The sequence below is a fragment of the Nicotiana tabacum genome, chromosome 6 (assembly GCF_000715075.1).
Source record: "Nicotiana tabacum cultivar K326 chromosome 6, ASM71507v2, whole genome shotgun sequence".
NCBI lineage: Eukaryota > Viridiplantae > Streptophyta > Magnoliopsida > Solanales > Solanaceae > Nicotiana > Nicotiana tabacum.
The window spans coordinates 170,101,401-170,122,204 of NC_134085.1; the positions used below are offsets into that span (position 1 = coordinate 170,101,401).

Consider the following 20,804-nt stretch of genomic DNA (forward strand, 5'->3'; position numbering starts at 1 on the left):
GCCTTAACATTCGGCTAAAAATAAATGACCAAATCTTAGTTAAATTCCTTTTAATATAAGATAAATATACTGCATAATGCAAAAATTAATCTAATTAATTAAACTAAATTATATATAAAATATGAAACTATTTTTGGTATTTTCAAAAATTATATTAAAGTAAAATAGGTTCAAAGTAATATATCATTCTAAAATATCTAATGCGTGAATTTACTAGAGAAATATGGAACTATTTTTTTTAATTTTCAATTTTTATTCTTAAAATAAACTAAAAGAGTCAAAACTAATTAAAATAACGATGCTAGACCTAAACTAGATATTTAAATACTAAAATATGTAAAATCTTGGGGAGGGTCAAAAATTACATATTTATAGTCTCCACAGGGATTGGTATAAATAATGTTCTAATAAATCTTCAGCTTAACACTATCCAGAAAAATAAAGTTTTGATTTAAGTTATTACCGACTAATGGTAAAAACTAAGATTATCGATTATGAGAAAATATTGGAAATTTAGTGATGAAGTAGCAACAATTAAGTATCAAGGTGAGAAGTAAGGGTTGTGACAGGATAAGTGATCAACTATTATTTTGGGTAACTCCGTGCTAAGTTCACTGCTAACTTCTATTGACTCTTTCGATTTCAACAGATGATTAGGCTATCTTAAAGATTCAGATTCTTCTTCCGAATGAATGAGAGTTCCTTTAACCAACCTAATAACAGGTTCTATGACCACATGCAAAAATACATTGAATGAATGATCTTACGAAGAACGTCTCTCGATTATTCTTCCAAATTGGATCAATTAATAACTCTCTAAGCTCTATCGATTACCTATGAGAGGCGTAAAATCAACCTAAATAAGATAACACAATGCGAATTGCAGCAACACTTCTCTTACGATTAAAGTAAAACCACAACTAGCCTTTGCATTCAATTAATAACTCATTCAACGAATTCAGAAAATTAACACAAAGCAAACCCCAAAACAATAGTCCATTCACAATATCCGTCAATAACCCTAAGAAATATTACTCCATAATGGAGAAGTTATTTATCACAAGAGTATTAGAAGACGAAGAAGATATTACAATTCTCAAAATCAAATAAACTTCCGTGTTGAATGAACTGGATGGAGTATTTCGAGTCTCCGTTGTTTCCTTGCCTTCTTCTCTACCAAAGTTGCTCCAAAATGCCCCGATACATCTCTTTGAGACGAGATACGCTTCATATAAATCAAAAAAGGGCCATATCCAAATTTACAAAAATTGTCCTGGGTCAAATTCCCAGAAGCGGACGTACGCGGCTGTGCACCTGGAAGTGTAACCGCGCTCATAGTCGCGCTCCTCTAGCAGAATACGGTGTCACTTGTGCTCTCAGGTGCGCGCTGGTGGTCTCTTGTGCACGGTCGCCCACCTGGATTTTACTTTTGCTCAACTCTTTTTCCTCCTACTAAGTGCACTCTTCGTCCATATTCCCCCCTGCATCACCTGTACTGAAATAAAACATATTAGACCCAAACCTGACCAAATCGCTATCGAATCAGCCAAAACAAAGACAGAAAATGGGCTGAAATAATAAGTGACTTTAAGCTCATCAAACACCCCCACGCTTAGATTTTGCTCGTCCGAGCAAATCTAAAATAAAAATGCTCCTAATACTGCAACTGCCTTAGACAAGTGGCCGGCTAAATCAACTTGATACCATATTGGGGTCACATTCAACCTCAAACCTGGTTATAACATTCCACTAGTGTTGTGGTCAAATTTGCACCAAATCCTCGATGCACCTCACAAGAAAGATACAATGCCCATTCACACACCAATTTTCAATTAACGGCCTCGAGCAATACATAACAATCGCTCACCCTCACAAAGAAATGACTCATGCCTTCCAAAGTACCATAAGCTTGGCTATCGTGTAACTCTCCACTAATGTAGGAACAACCTCATCTAGATCATGTAGGATTTTATATTTGATTGAAATGTAGGCTATGAGATAGGTTGGATATCATCTGTATATGGGTCTCTACACCTTCTTAAGCAATTTAATACCAACAACTTCATACTTGTCCTGCTCCCTTTTCATCCAGCTTGTGTTGTCCACGAACTCCCCATTCAAACTGTATACAAGTATTTTACATACAAGTATTTTACATCAACAGGGGAACATTAATTTTCAATTCCTTACTGATGGAAACTTAGGGTCCACCAAACTGTATAGAGAACCCAGTTCTCTATCAGTTCCCATAGAACACACACAATCAGAGATAAGTAAATGACACAATAGAGTTTTACATGGAAACTCCCAGCTCAGGAGATTAAAAACCACGATCGACACTCGTAGGATTTCAACTTCATTAATCAAGCAAACTTCAGATTACAAACTATTGTAACCTAGGAATTAAATTCTTAATCCCTCACCTACTTGTAATAACTCTATTACAAACCTCTTTGTAGTACCTCTATTACAAAGCTCATAACTTGACTAACTCTAGCCAAAACACAAACACTAGGTTTATGGTTTTACATAAGGTTTCCTACACAATGCTTCTAGATAAGCTAAGTAGGAATTACAATTAGATCACTTTAACAAAAGTACAACAAAACTAAGGACATATGGTAACACAATGTTGGATACTAGTCCTTCGTTCTGTTGTTCTTTGTTCTTGAAGCTTTGAAGTCACTTGCAAGATGGCAGCACACTTGAGAGATAAGCTTGATGATTTTTCAGATTGTTCAAGTTCACTTTTTCCATTGCTTCATGTTGATAATATACAAGTGATGTCACTTGGATGATGCAAGCAATTATCTAGTACAAGGCATGCTCCATAAAGTGGCTGTTGCATTGTTTGCACTATTGCATGTGTGCAGAGAAAATAGTGCAGTGACTTTATAGCTATGTAGAGTTGACATGACTATCAATAAGGGAACTGATGTCCGTCTATTCCTTCTATCATTTTTTTGCCTCTAGTTGTTGGAACTTGTGCCAGACTTTAGACTTGTTGTTCTTGAGCACTTTAAGGATGTGTAACAGGTTCCCAATCTGGTCCTTAACATAAAGTTTGTTAGATCATCAAAATACAAAAAGGCACATAACTTATCAATTTCTCCCTTTTTGATGATGACAAATTTATAACTAAAGTTTCCCTTGAGAACGAGATTTCCCTATAATATTTCCTGAAAGAAAACGCTTATTCCCCCTGAGAACTTGAGGACATGTTCCCTCTCTCAATTTTTTGTTCCCCCTAAGAACCTGAGAACCTATGCCCCTTCTCAATTTTCGTCTCCCTTTTGACATCATACAAAGATCATACACAGGTAATAAGCAAAAAAAAGTCCATCATGGTTAACTCATGCCACATGTGTGCACACAAGCATGGCAAAAAACAAAAGCATAAGAATATAACATGCATAGCAAAAAGACGAAATGCTCATTAATTTGAAATAAAAGAGAACATGAATAATAGTACCAATGTTACACAACCATTCACAAAAAAATAACTTAAAAGTACCAGTCATAGAACCAACAAAATAGAGACTAAGGTAGGACAGACATCATTCAACTTGACACTAGGAAGGGAACTTTTTTAAGAAGCACTAGAAGGGGGGAGGCAGGGATGAAGAGGCAAGGGTTCTGAGGAGAATATACATTCGAGCATTTGCAGAAATTTGCTCCTTAAGTAGCCGCTCTTTCAGGTCCTCAACCTGTTTCATGAGATCTGCATTTTCTTTGGTTAGGTGACCAACCTATGTTCCTTGTGCACTGCTAGAACCAGGTACCTCCTGGGCCTGACTGAGCTTCCCTTCAAGAATGGCATTTTGTGCCTTCAACCTCCTGATCTCCTCATTTTCAGCATTCTAAGCATTAATCAATTAAGAGATAGTAGAATTGCTGCCAACCTCTCCTTTCTTATCAATACACTCACATTCCTCCAAGATGGTATTTGAGAAGGTTTACTTGCAAGTTCCCACTATTTCTTTTCGCAAAACGACTTTGAAAAAGTTAAACACCTTAGTGAGTAAGAATCCGTAGGGCAAACCATGATTTCCATCCTTAAAATCTGCCACTTTCTTCATATGCTCTATCATGAGACCAGGAAGATTGATAGTGGTGTAGGCATCCAGTGCTTCTATGAGGAATAGGTCTGCTTTTGATTTAATGGAATACATTTTTGTGCATGGAAGCAAGACCTTATATAACATCTCAAACAGAAGTTGATATACTAGGAGGGGAGCCTTCTTGTGCACTCTTTCCCCTTGCTACACAACGTCATCCCTCAAAATGGCACTTCTAAAATTTGTAGAACACGTCCCCTCAATGGATGAGATCACTTCAGTAGGCACTCCCAAAAGGTTCCCTAACACAGCCTCGTCCATCATGAAATCTACTCCGTTGACGTTCAAGAAAATGTTATCATCTTCCACGGTAAATATATCTGCGTAGAAGCTACGCACCTCTTTCTCATACACCTTGGGGATCTCATTGGTGAACAAATGTGTCCACTTTTGAAACTCACAAATATCAACCAGTTGACGCATCCATATCGTGTCAAGAATATCAGGAGCAAATGTTCTGACCCATAGCACTCTCTATTTTCTAAAATTTTCTCTGCCCTCATCCTTAGACATACTCACTTTGACCTTCTTGGAGGAACTAGGTTCCTTGTTGTCACCAACCTTTCTCTTCATAGACTTTCTCACACTTTCTCTTTCTTTGTAGACTTCTCAAATAATTTTTCACCAGACTTCTCTCCTTCAACGCTTTTCACTTCTACAGTTTTCACAGATGATTCTCTCCTGGGTTTTGGAATCACAGTTTTTTAGAGGACTTACGAATTAAGGAAGAAGACTCCTCATTTACCTCTTCATTGTCAACATCAACAACAAGTGTTGGAGGCACTTCCTCCCCATTCACCAACTTTCCCCCGTTCATCAGCCTCCTTATTTTCTTCCCTTCTTTATTTTTCTTCAGAACAAATTCAAGGGCTTCCTTTTTTTGCAGACTGGTAGTAGGTATTTTAAGAGTGGGCATTTTAGGAACTGCCCTTCTACTCCTAGCCACAATGAAGCTTTCTATAGACACATTGTCATAATCTTCCTCACTTTTTTCATTTTCCTCTTCAGATAGAGATCTCATCTTAGGAAAGACAAAGTTTAATGGCTCAGCATCGAAATGAGCAGAAGGAGTAGGATCAGTATTGACCAGGGGCTCTTTTGATGAGCAAGGAGTTGTATCACAAGTAGGAAAAGTTTGCTCCTCTTGGGCATAGGGATCATGTCCCTCTATTGGTTCCCCAGTAGTATTGACAGGTGCCAAATGTTCAAAGAGCACTAGTTCCCTACCCTCATCCTTGTGACTTTCACCTTCCCTCTGAGACCCAATAGTATTATTATCACCCTCATAACCACCAACTAAACCTCCCTATGCAGCAATTAGTAACGTATTCTCAATGGTTTCTTGTTCACTTACCCCTAAAGTAGAATTAGAGGTTATATGAGGGAATTACCTATAGGATTGGTAGTATTCAGATCAAAGCTTGGAACAGGCAATCCTGAGCCTTCACTACTGCGAGCAACATCTTTGATGGGCTTTAGAACTTTCCCCAACTTTCTAACTAGAAACTTCCTGACCCTCGTCTTCGTCTACTATTTCGCCTTCTGCTATTTTTTTCGGCGACACAGAAGGAAATGTCGCAGCAACAAATCTTTTGAGGTTCTGAGTCTTATGACTGCATTGAGAACCAAAACTCAACTTGGTTGGAGAAGAGGCAATGGGTGGTTGCTGGTCTGGTATGGGATTTTGACTGGGTGATAGAGGGGATTCAAACTCTCTCTTTTGGGCTTTATGAGACAAAGACATAGTGTGAACTTTACTAGAAATGTTTGAAACTTCTGGATATTGAGACATACTGGAGATTTGAAGTGAGGACACAAGAAGAAAAGTGTTTGCTTTGAGAGAGAAAAGGAAATATTTGGCTTTGATGTGTATAGTAAGGAAAAAGACAGCGTTTAGGGTTATTTAGAAGAAGTGAGAGACCGGTTACAAATGGGTGTGGATTACTGGGTAGACAGGTCATTTAGTAACGGGTGTGACATTTGGGTTCTAAAGAGATGAGAGAGAAAAATTGAAACATTTAATGATGTGTCACTTTTATAGCCGTTAAAAATGTGCATTAGAGTATAAATGAACTACTAACCTAAGTTAAGGGAACCCATCCCTGACTTAGTATTGTAAATGTGAGCCTCATCCTTTTACTAAGATGTAACATCGTTAGCTTCTTGTTTGCTCTGTAGTTTCCATGCGTGTTTACCTCTAATTGTATAGAGGTAAGTTAGAACTTGCCAGAAAATACTTTTTAGCTATTTTACCTATTCATTCTTTCATAGCCAATCATTGAGGGACCTGGTGCTCAATTTGATTTTATCAATCCCAATGCCAATCGATTCTTTTCAAAGTGTTCTCTACTTAGTACTTTGTTGGATCTATCTGCTACTTGGTCTTCTATTTTGCAGAACTTCATGCAGATAAGACCTTTTTCAACATTGTCTCTGAGAAAATGATGTCGCACATCAATGTGATTTGTTCTCTTTTGCTGAATCGGGTTCTTTGCCATGTTGAAAGAGCATGTGTTTTATCACACAGTAATGGAACACAATCAGAAAATACACCAAAGTCCTCCTGTTGCTGCTTGATCCACAGCAGTTGAGCACAGCAAGAGGCAACTGCCACATCCTCAGCTTCCGCAGTTGAAAGAGCATTAGAGTTTTGTTTCTTGTACCCCATGAAATAAAATAGGACCCCAGAAAATGTGTCATTCCATATGTGCTCTTTCTATCCACTAGATAACCAACATAATGAGCATCACCATACCCAATTAAGTCGAAATTGTCTCCTGAAGGATAGTAGAGAACCATGTCATGTGTTCCTTTGAGATACCTTAGAATCCTTTTGGCAGCTTTCATATGAGATTCCTTTGGACTGGATTGAAATCTAACACATAATCCCATACTGAATACGATATCAGGCCTACTAGTTGTGAGATACAAGAGTGAACCAATGATGCCTCTATACATGGTTTCGTTCACAGAAGAACCAAGTTCATCCATGTCCAGGTGAGCGGCAGTGGCAATAGGGGTATCAATGGTCTTTGAATTTTCCATCTCAAATCTTTTTAGGATCTCTTTAATGTGTTTTTGATGACTTATCATCATTCTCTTAGGGGTTTGCTTAACTTACAACCCTAAGAAAAAGTTCAATTCCCCCATCTTGCTCATTTTAAACTCGCTCCCTATAAGTTTTGCAAACTCTTCACACAAGGAATCATTTGTTGTACTGAAGATGATGTCGTCAACATAGACTTGCACAATGAGCAGGTTCCTCCCCCGTTTCTTCAAAAATAGGGTGTTGTCAATTTTTCCTCTTGTAAAGCCATTTTCAAGAAGGAACTTGGACGATCTTATACCTTGCACGAGGGGACTGCTTCAGTCCATATAATGCCTTGTCAAGTTTGAATACATGTTCAGGATGATCATGACACTCCAAACCAGGTAGTTGTTTGACAAAGACTTCTTCCTTTAGATATCCATTTAGAAATGCAATTTTAACATCCATTTGGAACAATTTGAATTCCATATGAGATGAAAAGGCAATAAGGATTCTGATGGCTTCCATTCGAGCAACTAGAGAAAAAAATTCTCATCATAGTTGATCCTTTCTTCTTGATTGTAGCCTTGCACTACTAACTTGGCCTTGTTCCTTGTTGTGTTTCCAAATTCATCAAGCTTGTTTCTGCACGCCCACCTAGTTCCTATAACAGCTCTGTCTGGGGGTCGAGGAACGAGGTTCCATATGCTGTTCCTCTCAAATTGATAGAGTTCATCTTGCATAGCAGTAATCCAGTCAACATTTTTCAATGCTTCCTTGATATTTTTGGGCTCAATTTGAGAAATGAAGGCTGAGAAGGCAAGTGAATTTCCTGACTTTGATCAGGTTTGAATCCCTGAGTCAAGAGGAATAATTCCATTTTGGAGAGGGTATGAGCTTTTGTCTTTCCGGTTAGACACTTGAATGCCATTGTAAGAAGATCCAGGTTCCTCTGAATGGGATCCGTTATTGACATCAATGGAGGAGTGAGCTCCACTTCGTAGTTTAGCATTAGGAGTTCCTTGCACAACATCAACAACTCTGTTCTCTGTTTCAGTTGTTGAGATGGAAGAACCAGGTTCCTCTGTATCAGTTGGAGATTCAACATCGTCATCTTCATTTGATTCCTTGACTTGACTCATCATGTTAGCCTTTACATTTTCCATGTCAATAACTTCACTAGGAACCTTTGACTGCTCTCCGTCTTGATCGACCTTATCAAGTGAATCTTTCCCACATAAGTAATGCACTTCATCAAAGATCACATGTATGATTTCTTTAACACATTGAGTTCTTTTGTTGTAGACCTTGTAAGATTTGCTTTGTGATGAATAGCCAAGAAAGATTCCTTCATCACTTTTGGCATCAAATTTTTCTAGTGCTTCCTTACTATTATTGAGAACGAAATATTTGCATCCAAACGTCCTCAAGTGGGTTAGCTTGGGTTTCCTCCCATTCAACACTTCATACAGGGTTTTGTTTAAGAGGGACATGATCATGCACATGTTCACCAAGTAGCACGCAATATTAATTTCCTTCGCCCAAAATCCTTTTGCAACACCACTATCAATCAGTATAATCCTTGCCATATCTTCAAGAGTCCTATTTTTCCTCTCTACAACACCATTTTTTGGGGTGTTCTAGGAGCAGAAAAATTATGACTTATACCCTTTTTAGCACATAATTCGTCGAATTTTGCATTGTCGAACTCTATGCCATGATCAGATCTTATACTCACGACATTATGGCTCATCTTCACTTAAATCTTCTTCACAAAGGCAGCAAACACTAGAAAAGTTTTATCCTTGGTTATGAGGAACAAAGTCCAAGTGAATCTGGAGTAGTCATCCACTATGAGAAAACTGTACTTCTTTCCTCCTCTGTTTGGCACCCTCACAGGTCCACACAGATCCATATGGAGGAGATCAAGTGGCCTTAAGGTGCTTAATTCCTTTTTGGGCTTGAAGGAGGACCTGACTTGCTTTCCTCTTACACGTGTCACACACTTTGTGATCTTTGAACCTTGACTTAGGCAGCCCACGAATCAGGTCCTTCTTGACCAACTTGTTTAGCAACGAAAAGCTTGCATGTCCCAATCTTCTGTGCCACAGTTCAACATTTTCATCAACAACACTCATGCATGTAAAATCCCCATTGTTTAAAGACTCAAAATAAGAAACGTAGATACTTTTGAATATTTTTGTCATCAAAACTACTTCACTAGTTACAAGACTTGTAACAGTGCAAGTCTTTGATAAGATTCCACTTTGTTTCCTTTGTCGCAAATTTGAGTGATACTCAGTTGTCACGACCCCGATTCGCCCTCCCTGAACCATCGTGACAACACATAGTCCCTACGACTAGGTAAGCCTAAATTGCAGAAAATAAACTAATTTGTGGAAGTAAAACAATTTAAAATAGAATTAGAGTAATAAGTCAGTGTTTAAAAGTGCCGCTCGACATACATAATATTTAACTCTCAGAAACCAATACATATCTCCAAGACTCGGAAACCCATGAATCACAAGCTAAGGATCACTATAGAGTGCTCTAACTGCAGAATAGTCTAAAACAAAAGAAATACAGAAGGGCAGTAACTATAAGAGAGAGTGGAGAGAGACTCCTCGGTCTGCGGACGCGACAGATATACCTTGAAGTCTCCGAACGGTCGCCTCGCCTCAAGGATGGTAAGTCTGAGTCAAGGTACCTGGATTTGCACATGAAAAACATGCGCAAAAGGGGCATGAGTACACCACAACGGTACTCAGTAAGTGCCAAGCCTAACCTCAGTCGGGCAGTGAGGTTAAATAAAATATAAAGATCAATAGTATAGAACAAATCAGTATAAATAAGTACATCAGTAGAATAACACAGGATGTACATGACATCAACAACTATACAGAAGCAATGTAAACACGGAAAGGAAATACAACTCAGTACCAATAATAACAATCGGGGATCTCCCAGGATACCGTCATGTAGTCCCATATGTACATATCCAATGGATCTCCCAGGATCCCGTCCCATAGTCCAACTCATAGTGCGCGGGGATCTACCAGAATCCCTTTCCGTAGTCCTAAATGTAAATACCCAGTACTGGGGAAATCTACCGAGTGCATTCCCGTAGTTCCATATAACTGTGCAGGGGGATCTACTGGAATCCCACATCTGTAGTCCCAAAATAAAAAGACAAGAGGGAGATACCAGCATCCCACATTCGTAGTCCAAAATAAATACACAACATAAACAGGAAAATATACAGAAATGGCAAAACTTCATATTAAGGCAACAAGTGATTCTATACTAGCATGCTGCACAAAATTCAGGTAAGACAGGTTAAGCAAATAAAGCAATTAAGTCACTTAGGCATGCTTTCCAACTAGCAACAGCTTAATAGTGCAAGTAATAGAAACAGGAAAGGAAACATACTAGTAATTATTTAAAGAAAACCGGATTTCCAACAATTAGCACAAGTACGCACTCGTCACCTCACATAAAAGGCATTTCAATTACCAAATATACCAATCCTAAGGGGAAGGTCCCCCACACAAGGTTAGACAAGCCACTTACCTCGAACCGGCTCAAAATCAACCCAAAACCACGCTCTTGCCACTAGTACTCGACTCCAAATGACCCAAATATATTCAATTCAATTGCATAATGTAAATAACACTTCAAGTAACTGATTCTACAAAAAAATTCTGAGCTAATACGCAAAATTAGATAAAATGACCAAAACGCCCCTCGGGCCCACGTCTCGGAATCGGGAAAATTTATATTTTCAGAATCCTCATTCTCTCACGAGTTCATGCATACCAAAATTATTAAAATCTAAGGTCAAATTACCAACCAAAAGTCGAATTCTAGGTCTAAGAACTTTCTTCCAACTTTTCCCCAATTTTCATCTCCAATCCGAATTTAAATGATGAAACTAACTATGGATTGATGGAATATAACTAGAAAGGGTTAAAGAATCGTTACCCAATGATCTCCTCTTCAATTTCCTCTCAAAATCATCCTCTCTCGAGCTCCAAATCGAATTTCCATCTTTTGAATCTAAACCCTCGAAATTTCATATTTCTGCCCAGCTATTTCCGTATCTGCGGTCAGATAATCGCATCTGCGATAATACTTCGGCTGTTGGGGAACCGCTTTTTCGGTTCTCACTTAAAAACCCAATCTCGCACCCGCGACCTCAAATTCTGCATCTGCGATCACACAGATGTGGTTCCTTATGCCGCTTCTGCGGTTCCAGGCCCCCTTCCTCATTTCTGCTTCTGTGACCTTTAAGCCACGTCTGCGGCACCACACCTGCGGGACCCAAACCGTAGGTGCGATTTTGACAGATAACAGCTAAAGCTACAAACTTCAAACTCCAAAAATCTTTCTGTTAACCATCCGAAATCACCCCGAGGCCCCCGGGACCTCAACCAAACATGCCAACCAATCCTAAAATATCATTCAAACTTGTTCCAACCTTCGAAACTCTCAAAACAACATTAAAACACCTATTTTTCATCAAATTCAAGCCAAAGAATTCCAAAAACTCTAAAAATACGCTTTCGATCCAAACGTCTATCAAACCTTGTTTGAATGACCTGAAATTTTGCACACACATCGCATTCAACACTACGGAGCTACTCCAACTTCCGAAATTCCATTCTGACCCTCGGATCAAAATCTCACTATTGAATCAGAAACTTCAAAATTTGACCTTTCGACATTTCAAGCCTAAATTAGCTACGGACCTCCAAAACCCAATCCGAACACGCCCCTAAGCCCGAAATTACCCAACGAAGCTAACAGAACCATCGAATTTCCATTCCAAGGCTGTCTTCACACTGTTCTGACTACGGTCAACTCTCTAACACTTAAGTTCTCATTTCGGGACTAAGTGTCCCAAAACTTTCTGAAACTCAAAACTGAATATCTCGGCAAATCAAATTAGCAGAAATAAACTTGGGGATAGTAGTTAATAGGGGATCGAGACATTAATTCTTAGGACGACCGGCCGGTCATCACATCAGCAATCTATATTTCAAGCCATTCACATAGTACACATTTTTAATTGAATGAGTGAGTGTCTTCCCAACTCTCCCTACTCCCAGAATGTATCCCTTTTTGCAATTATCAAAGGATACACTCCCTCATTGCAGGGCTTTGAGTGAAAGGAAATTGTCGATGCTTCCAGTTATATGCTTAGAGAAGCCACTATCCATATACCATTTTTGGATGCTTCCTCTCACTGCCCCCTTTACAAGGGAATCAAGGGTTAGACTTAGGAACCCAAACAAGTTTGGGTCCCTTGCAATGATGAAAAGGGTGAATCAAACTTCTTCTTGTCCATGCATGCATCACACTTTTTTTATTTGAGGGACCAGGTTCTTTAGCAGTAGTTAGTTTTTTAGCTAAAACTTTATTTTTTTTGTTGGGACTGAATTCTAGCTTTATAGGTTTCTTTAAAGTGCCCAGTATTAGCACACTGAGTGCAAAGCCAGTTATCGAGTACAATAATGTACTTGCTATGTGGACTGTAGGGAGTCTTTTTCTTTTGGAACCCGATTCCCTGCCTGTTCCCCCATTGTTCTTATACATGATAGTGATTGCATCAGAGGACCAGGTCCACTTAAGAGAGTTTTCTAGGTCATTCTTAACTCTGCCTAGATCTTCCTGAAGTTGTTTGTTTCTTTCAAGTTCAACACAAAAACTAGATTTCACCATTTTTAGCTCATTTTCGAGCTTAAGGTGTGCCTCACTCGCAACTTCCTTTCTCTTTTGAGTGTTCCCAAGTCTGCTTTCCCTTTTTAGTTCCTAAATTTTTTCTTTTAGATCCACAATCATTACTAACATTTCATCTCTCTCATGCTCTAAGTTTGTAATTTTTTCAGCTAAAGCATTCTTTTCTCTTTTTAAATCCTCAATGGTTTCTTTTAAATCAACCATTATAACTACTAAGTCATCTCTCTCATGTTTTACCTCTCCTAGTTCTACAGTTAACACATTTTTATCATTAATGAGATTATAATATGGATTAATTAGGACATTTGCCAAAGATATAAGCTTCTTTAAGAATAGGACTTCAAATTTCTTTGAACATCCTTACTAGATTTTGCCTTCAAGGCAAATATAAAGCCATATTCAGCTGCTCCGCTTTCAACGGCCATCATAGAGGTGTCATTGATGTCGCCCAAACTCACACCACAATTATAGGTAGTGAGGCGGTCGAAGCATTAATAAAATCCAACGCGAGTCTGGGTCGAATCCACAAGGAGTTAGAATTGGGATTAGGTATATATTTAGTGTAATTGTATGATGTGTGTGAGCACGTGATTTTGCCCTATGTGAAATACTCCTACAAATTAAAGAAATAAAATTTTCCCAATTATTTTCATTTTTATAAGATTTTTGTAGGAATTTGTGTTAATTGTTTGCATTTCTATGCATATTTATTTTTATTAAAATCATGAAAAATACCAAAAATACCATGCGTTGCATTTAGATTTTGTATTCACATTTTAGGATTAATTAATTAATTAATTAATTGCTTTATTAAAAATGAAGATCACAAAAAATGGCTCTTTTTTACATTTTTAGCTTTTAATTTTAGATTAGTAATTTTTCTTTTTAATCTAGGAGCAACCAATTTTTATAAATATTATAGTTAGATAATTAAGTTAATTTTATATTTTAAATTAATTTAGAAATTTAATTTAGGATTCTTAATTAAAAAAAGAAAAAAGAAAAGACAAGGAAATAAAAAAAGAGGGGGGAATTGAGAAAAAGGGTTAATTTGAATTGGGCTAATCCTATACCCAAAAATAGGCCAACCCAGGCCCAAATAATTAAGCTACCCGGTCTAGCCCCTCCAACTACACCAAACGACCCCGTTTATATGTCCTTTCATTATAGCCGCTGGATCATTGTGATCCAACGGATTAGAACTAACCTACACGTCCCATATATATGTCCGAACCCACCCCCAAACCCTAAAATCGGTCCCTCACTTCTGTTTTCCTCTCATCTATCATCTAACCCTAGAGACTAGCCGCCCTAAATCCCCTATACCGTCTCCGCCACTAGTAATCGCCTCACGGCGGCGGAACTCCTCCAAACCACCCCAAAATGTAACCCTGCCACCACCCTTCCCTCCCCTTTCCAAATCGCTAAATACTTTCACTCAAATCCCACGCGAATCCCACCAATTCCAGATCTGGTGGCATGCAAACCTTAAATTTGACAATGTCACTGATAACACATATGAAGCCATGATCTTGGTGGGTCTGATCTTTGACATGGTCAGATCCATGGGAATCAAAGCTAAAAATGGAAGTTTTGGGTGTATATAGATATCCAGCAGCCTTTGAGAGATTACTTGTTGAAGTTTTTCATCATAGTTGTTTTTGATAGGTTATATTAAGTTTGTCTATCGTTTCATAGACCAAGTTTTATTCTTTGTGTTTAGTCATAGTTGGTTGATTAATAGTTCATAATCTGTGGATTGTAGCCAAAGAAAAATGCACGACTGTGATAGTGATAGATTCTGATATGTATGTGCTGGGACAATCAGTAATGAATGGCTTAACGATTCATTTTTCATGTGTTAGTTTCATTTGGAAGTCCAGAAATGACTGTATAATGTCACTGGCCTGTCTATTTGGTTATTTATGGTGAGGGTTTGCTGAATAACATGTTGGCCATGATGCATTTTTCTTACCTTTAAATTTTGAAGTTTAGGTCTATGCATTTTCAAAGCTTGTTTAATGATCAATTCTCGAGTCATGTTCAGATTATTTTTAGGATTGCAATTATGGTCGAATTGCCTATATGATTGATCTTAATGCATCAGTACTTGGATTAGGCTAGTTTGGATTATTATTTGAATTACTCATGACATATTAGTAAATAGAAAGGCTACAGAATAAAGTATTTCAGCATTTGTGGTTTTCTTCTAAATTTGTGCAAATGGTTGTCTCAGTAGGTTATAATGTTGAATGACATTTCTTTAAAAGAGGCCATGCCTGTTAAATGGCCCAAATGAGGTTTCCTGGTCTAAACCAGGCTCGTGTGCCTCAGGCTCCATTTTGTTTCCATGTTCTAGATTCACTTCCAAAGCCCAGGTCTCCCCCCTTCGTTTTCATCAATCATGGTCGATTAATTTTAATGGCTTAAGGGACTTGTCCGCTGGCCCATTTTTTTAATAACTACTTGCCCAATGTGTTATCTCATGCACACTTGTATTAGACTAAACTTTACTACCCCTAATAGTTATATATTAAGTTAAAACCATTTGTAAGTAAGAATATCATTATATATTTTAAATTAAATTAAATGTAGTCTCTTTATAAATAGATTGAGGTGGGCCATCTTAATTAAAATTGCTCATGGACCTCACATTAATTTTATAACTTAGATACTAAAAAAAAGAATGTTCGTAGTCGCTTTAGGCGCGTTTAATATATCATTGTGATTGTGGACACGTTCGCGTGATATAATTACGATTCTAAAAACAAAATCGGAGTATGCGTTCGCCTAACTTCAACCAAACTTTCTTAATAATCATAAAGCGTTGCTAATTGTGGACATGTTCGCGTGACATGATTTTTGACGCGCCAAACAAATGGGTACACGTACGCGTGACCTATTTTCAAGATAATTTCTTAACTAAAATAGGCAAAAGCACACAGGTTCTAAAAGTAAGTAATTAGACAATTTGATTAAGCCAAGTATGATCAAAGCGACCATGCGAAAACCACGAAACTCGGGAATGCCTAACCCCTTCTCCCGGGTTAACAGAATTCCTTATCCGGATTTCTGTGTTCACAGACTATAAATAGAGTCAAACTTCCTCAATTCGGGATTTTAAACCGGTGACTTGGGACACCATAAATTATCCCAAGTGGCGACTCTGATTTTTTTTAAATAAATAAATTCCGTTTTGATTGCCACTTAAATTGGAAAAATCTCTTATACTCCCTTCCGGGGTAGTAAAAAGGAGGTGTGATAGCTCTGGCGACTCTACTGGGGATAAGAACACAGAATCTCTGGTTCAGGGTTCAAGAATTCGAGATTTTTAATATGATTTTATTTGGATTTATTTATTATTAATATTACTGTATTTTGTGAACCTTTGGTGCTAATTGCTGTCTATTTACCGTTTTGATATTATTTGAATTGTATATAACTGTCTTCTTATGCCACCCCTTAGAGTCTTTTGAAAATGGTGCACACGGTCGCGTGACCCGCTTTTTCTGTAGAAGTCATACCAAATAGAACGAGGATGGGCCAGCAACAAGACCGGGTAGACTTTAGTGCTCCCGATACGTTGCCCCTCTTCGACTCGAGTTGTCCGCTCAGGTAAGCCAGGTCAAAAACTCAACCCCAGGTTTAAACTTAGAATAACACAACCTCATGCCGGATCCCTAGTAGGAACATTTGTTTGCATCACATGCATTTGAATTTGGGGACTCAATACAGGGGTTGGGTCCGTCTAGGACATGTGTACCCAAAATAACAGACCATCCTGATGCATCCTATATGCTATGTGAACATTTATTTATTTCGGCTTGCATGTTGACCGGCTAGGAAAAATAAATCAAGAGGAAAACCAAGAGTGATGTAGGGAAGAAATAAGGCCCGGTTCTGAAAATCCATGGTATTTGGAACTGTCCCGAAACTCTGCCGAAATTTTCAAAAAAAAAAAGAAAAGAGTCAAGGAAAAAGAGTCATTTCAATATGAGTCAATAATATGTCTCTTTCAAATATGTCAAAACTGACCGAACTACGCATGTCTGATTCTCACAGGATGTGGGATACGTAGACAACCTACATAAGGTTCCGCCTTATTTTTTGAAAAAAGAGAAAAAAAGAGTAAATGGTCAAATAAATGTAGTTTAGGGTTTTCGTCAAAAAGGATAGGCCGATCTAGCTTCGGTTATGTCTTAAGACATTCTTGCAGGGATAGCCTTAGAGTATCTTCAGTTGTCAAGGGCTATTTTCGTAAAGAATAGATAAGTCTGTCAGTAAAGTGTCATTTTCCCATAAAGTACTTCTCCCCGGCCTCAAAATTTATTTGGAATTGTGAAGGGGCCACGTTTGCAAAAACGACCACTTTTGCTAAAAGTAGCATAGAGGGGAGGGGGTCATGGTCCGTCGATTTTTCTTTTAGAAATTGAAAAACCTGGTTTACAAAAAGTCGATTAGAGTCAAACCTAACCTTAACCTTCCACAGGTACAAATGCTGGCAAACATTTATCGAGTATTGACATTGTGCAAGGTTGGGGCTCAATTCTTTGAAGGTTGCAATATTCTTCGACAAATGTGGTTGATCGAGCATCTCCGCCATCACCCCAAATTCATGAGCTATGGTTCGAGCACATATAACTTCATCAAGACCTACGAGGAAAGGGTGAAAGACTACAATGCTCCCGAAGGGTTTGAAGCGTTAGTCTCCCACTTGAAAGCTCTAAAAGCAAGTCAGGTCGAGCGGACTATAGGATGGCTCCCGATGACAGAATCCATACACATGACGACTACCAAGGGTTACCTAATGTTGATGGGTTTGAGGAGTGTCCAACCATATGCACCACAGAGGGTCTTAAGGCAGTTAGGAAGATATCAGGTGGTGCCCGAAGATGAAGATCTAACTACCCAGGTCATTGAGCTATATCTAGAAGCTGCATTGCCCGAAACCTTAGTTCAACAGGATTGGAATAGTTGCCGGTATCTGAAAAATGGCACCCAGATACCAGATGTTGAAAAGGGGGAAGTGGGTCTAGATTACGCTGCATGGTTTGAGAAAAGGTCTTGTGAAAACAATGAGCCAGAGCCTGGGCCCGATCCCGAGAGGCCTCCCAAGAGACCTCATGTTCAAGCTCTTAATGATAAAGTCCAAGAAACATTGGCCTGGGGAGAAAAGGAGAAAAAATATCAAGCCGCCATTCACACTTTGGAAGAGAAGTTGAGAAACATGGAATTCAATAATGATCTCCAGACACAAGAGGCTGAAAGTGAAAGAAGAAGGTTGGCCCAAGAAAATGAAGCTCTCCGAGCCCAAGTTCGAAAGATGAGAATAGCAGTTGAGAACCCGGGCAGAAGCAGAAAAGATGAGAAGCTCATCTACAGCCTTACGCAAAAAGCACGTGACTATGAGGATGATTTGCAAAAGACTGAAGCTGAACTAGCAAAGGACCAAGCCAAGTTAGCTAAGAATGCGGAGGGATGGGCAAGTTTCATTCGGCAACTAAAGGAGAAGTACGATAAAGGAATGGTGAGTCTAAAGAAAAAGGTCAATGTCCTTGAGAACGAAATGGCCAAGCAGGCAAGAGACTTCAAAGCAGAAAGGGAGCACTGCTATGCCCTGATGTCGCAGCTAGAAAAAGACCTACAGTAGCTTCAAGAGCAAAATCATACAGCCGAACAAGTTTTGGAGGCCAGATCTCAGCAGATTGGACAGTTGCTACAAGAGAAGGGTATCATCGGGGAGAGGGTTAGGATGATTGCAGACTACATTGTGATGAAGTGCAACGAGTGAGAAGATATGACCCGGTCCATGTTCTTCTCTTCAGTTATGATTTTTGTCCGACATATCATGGATGATCTGTTTCGCCTCCAAGAAGATATGGCGCATAGGCCCGTATCAAGGTCAACTGGAGCAACAGTGGAAACACTTATGTATTCTTGATTTTATCTTTCGAGTCTGTATTGTAATTTCTTTTAGAGTCTGTTAGTCCATTTCGAGTCTTGTTTTAGTTTTTGAAAATGTTTAAGTCTGTAGGGTGGAGTCGTTGTAATAGGAAAAACCCATAATGTTTTTATTTTATAAAAATTTGAAAAAAATCAAAAAATGTGTCTTTCTTTTATTTCGCATTTATCCCCTGAACTATGTAATGATCTGATTCATGCGGCGTCATGTTACGTATGCAATCCCCATAGGATTCGATCATGACCATAAAATGAAAATAAAAAAGAGGAGAGAAAATAAAAGGAAATTGAGGGGAAAGAAATAATGGCAAAACGAGATAGAAAAGCGAGTGCAAAATAAAAAGGAAGTAACAAAAACAAGTGGGAAAGGCCAATAGTGATTAAAGAGGTATTGTAGTAAAAATAAAAAAAGAGAAAGAAGAGAAAAGCACAAAATGAGAAGAGTTAGTTAAAAGCCAAGATGAAGCATGCGGCCGTTCAAATACACGATAGAAGCTTTAACTGTTTAGGTGCATTGCATTTAAAATCTACGGTTGCCTACCTGTTAAATCTTAAAAATTAACAAGTTGCTGTTGTCATTGAGAACATAAAGGTGGTTACTTTGTTTGGCATTCTGGCAACCCCTGAGAACCCTTCTCAATGGGTCAACCCAAACAAATCCTGTGCATACCATTCCGGCATGAAAGGACATACCATCGACGAATGTCGCTCCTTGAAAGACAAGATCCAGGCCCTAATTGATAACAAGATTATTGTGGCAAAGGAGCCTGCTCTGAATGTCCGCAATAACCCTCTACCAGACCACAAGGGTGGAGGTGTTCACATGGTTGAAATAGAGGATGATTGGGACCCCAAGGGATCGATCGGTTTGATCAAAGAAGGCGACGATCCAAAGAAGCCAATAGTCACCCTTAATCCGATTGTAGTCCAGATTCGGCCTTCTGGGGACGCCGAGGTAAATATGTCCATGCCACTTGAGTTTGAAGCACCATCCTCTGCAAAGATGCCAACACCAATCGAGGTCGAATTTATGTCACCAGCAAATGCATCTACACCTTTCGAAATTGCAGTTTTACCGCCTAAGGTGAATGCTCCGTTCGGAGTAAAGATAGCCACGCCAATTCTGGTGGCAATGTCTGCCATAACACCATTCCATACAAATGCCATACCTTGGAACTACACATCCGAGGCAAAAAGAAAAGGGATGGTCAAGTTCGGGAAGCCGTTGCGGCACAGGTATGACGAGAACCGGTAGTGTTTATACCCCGGAACATTTGGCTGAGTCAAGCAAGCAGGCCTCTAGTCGGCCAACCATAACTAAAACTGGGCCCGATGATCTTTGGAGAAAGATACAAGCCAAGTAATACTCGGTCATTGATCAGCTGATCAAAACGCCGACACAAATTTCTATCCTAGCTTTGCTACAAAATTCCAATGCACACAAGAATGCCTTGTTAAGGGTGCTGAGCGAGGCATATGTACCAAGCAACATCACCGGAGGAGAGATGACAAACATAATGGGGCAGGTATTAGAAAGTCACAAGATCACTTTCCATGAAGATGAGCTGCCACCCGAAAGGTATAGTCACAACAAGGCGTTGCACATCACCGTGTAATGCAGAGATTATTTTATCACCAGAATCTTGATTGATGGAGGGTCCAGCCTCAATATTTGTCCGTTGAAAACACTCAGGACATTGGGAAAGGGGCTGCATGAGATCAAGGAGGGGGCCATCAACGTCAAAACTTTCAATGGTTCCCAAAGGTCCACCATTGGGGAAATCAACCTGTGTTTGCAAATGGGGCCTACTTGGTTCGATGGTGATTTTCAAGTGATAGACATACCGACATCTTACAATCTACTACTGGGACGACCATGGATTCATGCTGCTGGGGCTATGGCATCGAGACTACATCAGACATTGAAATTCGAATGGAACCATCAAGAGGTAATCATT

At 39.0% G+C, this 20,804-nt stretch overlaps 1 protein-coding gene across 1 annotated transcript; it reads right to left on the reverse strand.

Moving 5' to 3' along the window:
* Positions 1-6,572: 6,572 nt before the first annotated feature.
* Positions 6,573-7,163, reverse strand: LOC107776015 (secreted RxLR effector protein 161-like). The gene has a single exon (XM_016595824.1). The coding sequence runs from the start codon at positions 7,161-7,163 to the stop codon at positions 6,573-6,575; it is 591 nt and encodes a 196-aa protein (XP_016451310.1).
* Between the last annotated feature and the right edge of the window lie 13,641 nt (positions 7,164-20,804).

What these genes read in the sequence shown, in the direction of transcription:
- LOC107776015 (XM_016595824.1), bottom strand. Translation starts at nt 7,163, where the DNA reads ATGGAAAATTCAAAGACCATTGATACCCCTATTGCCACTGCCGCTCAC.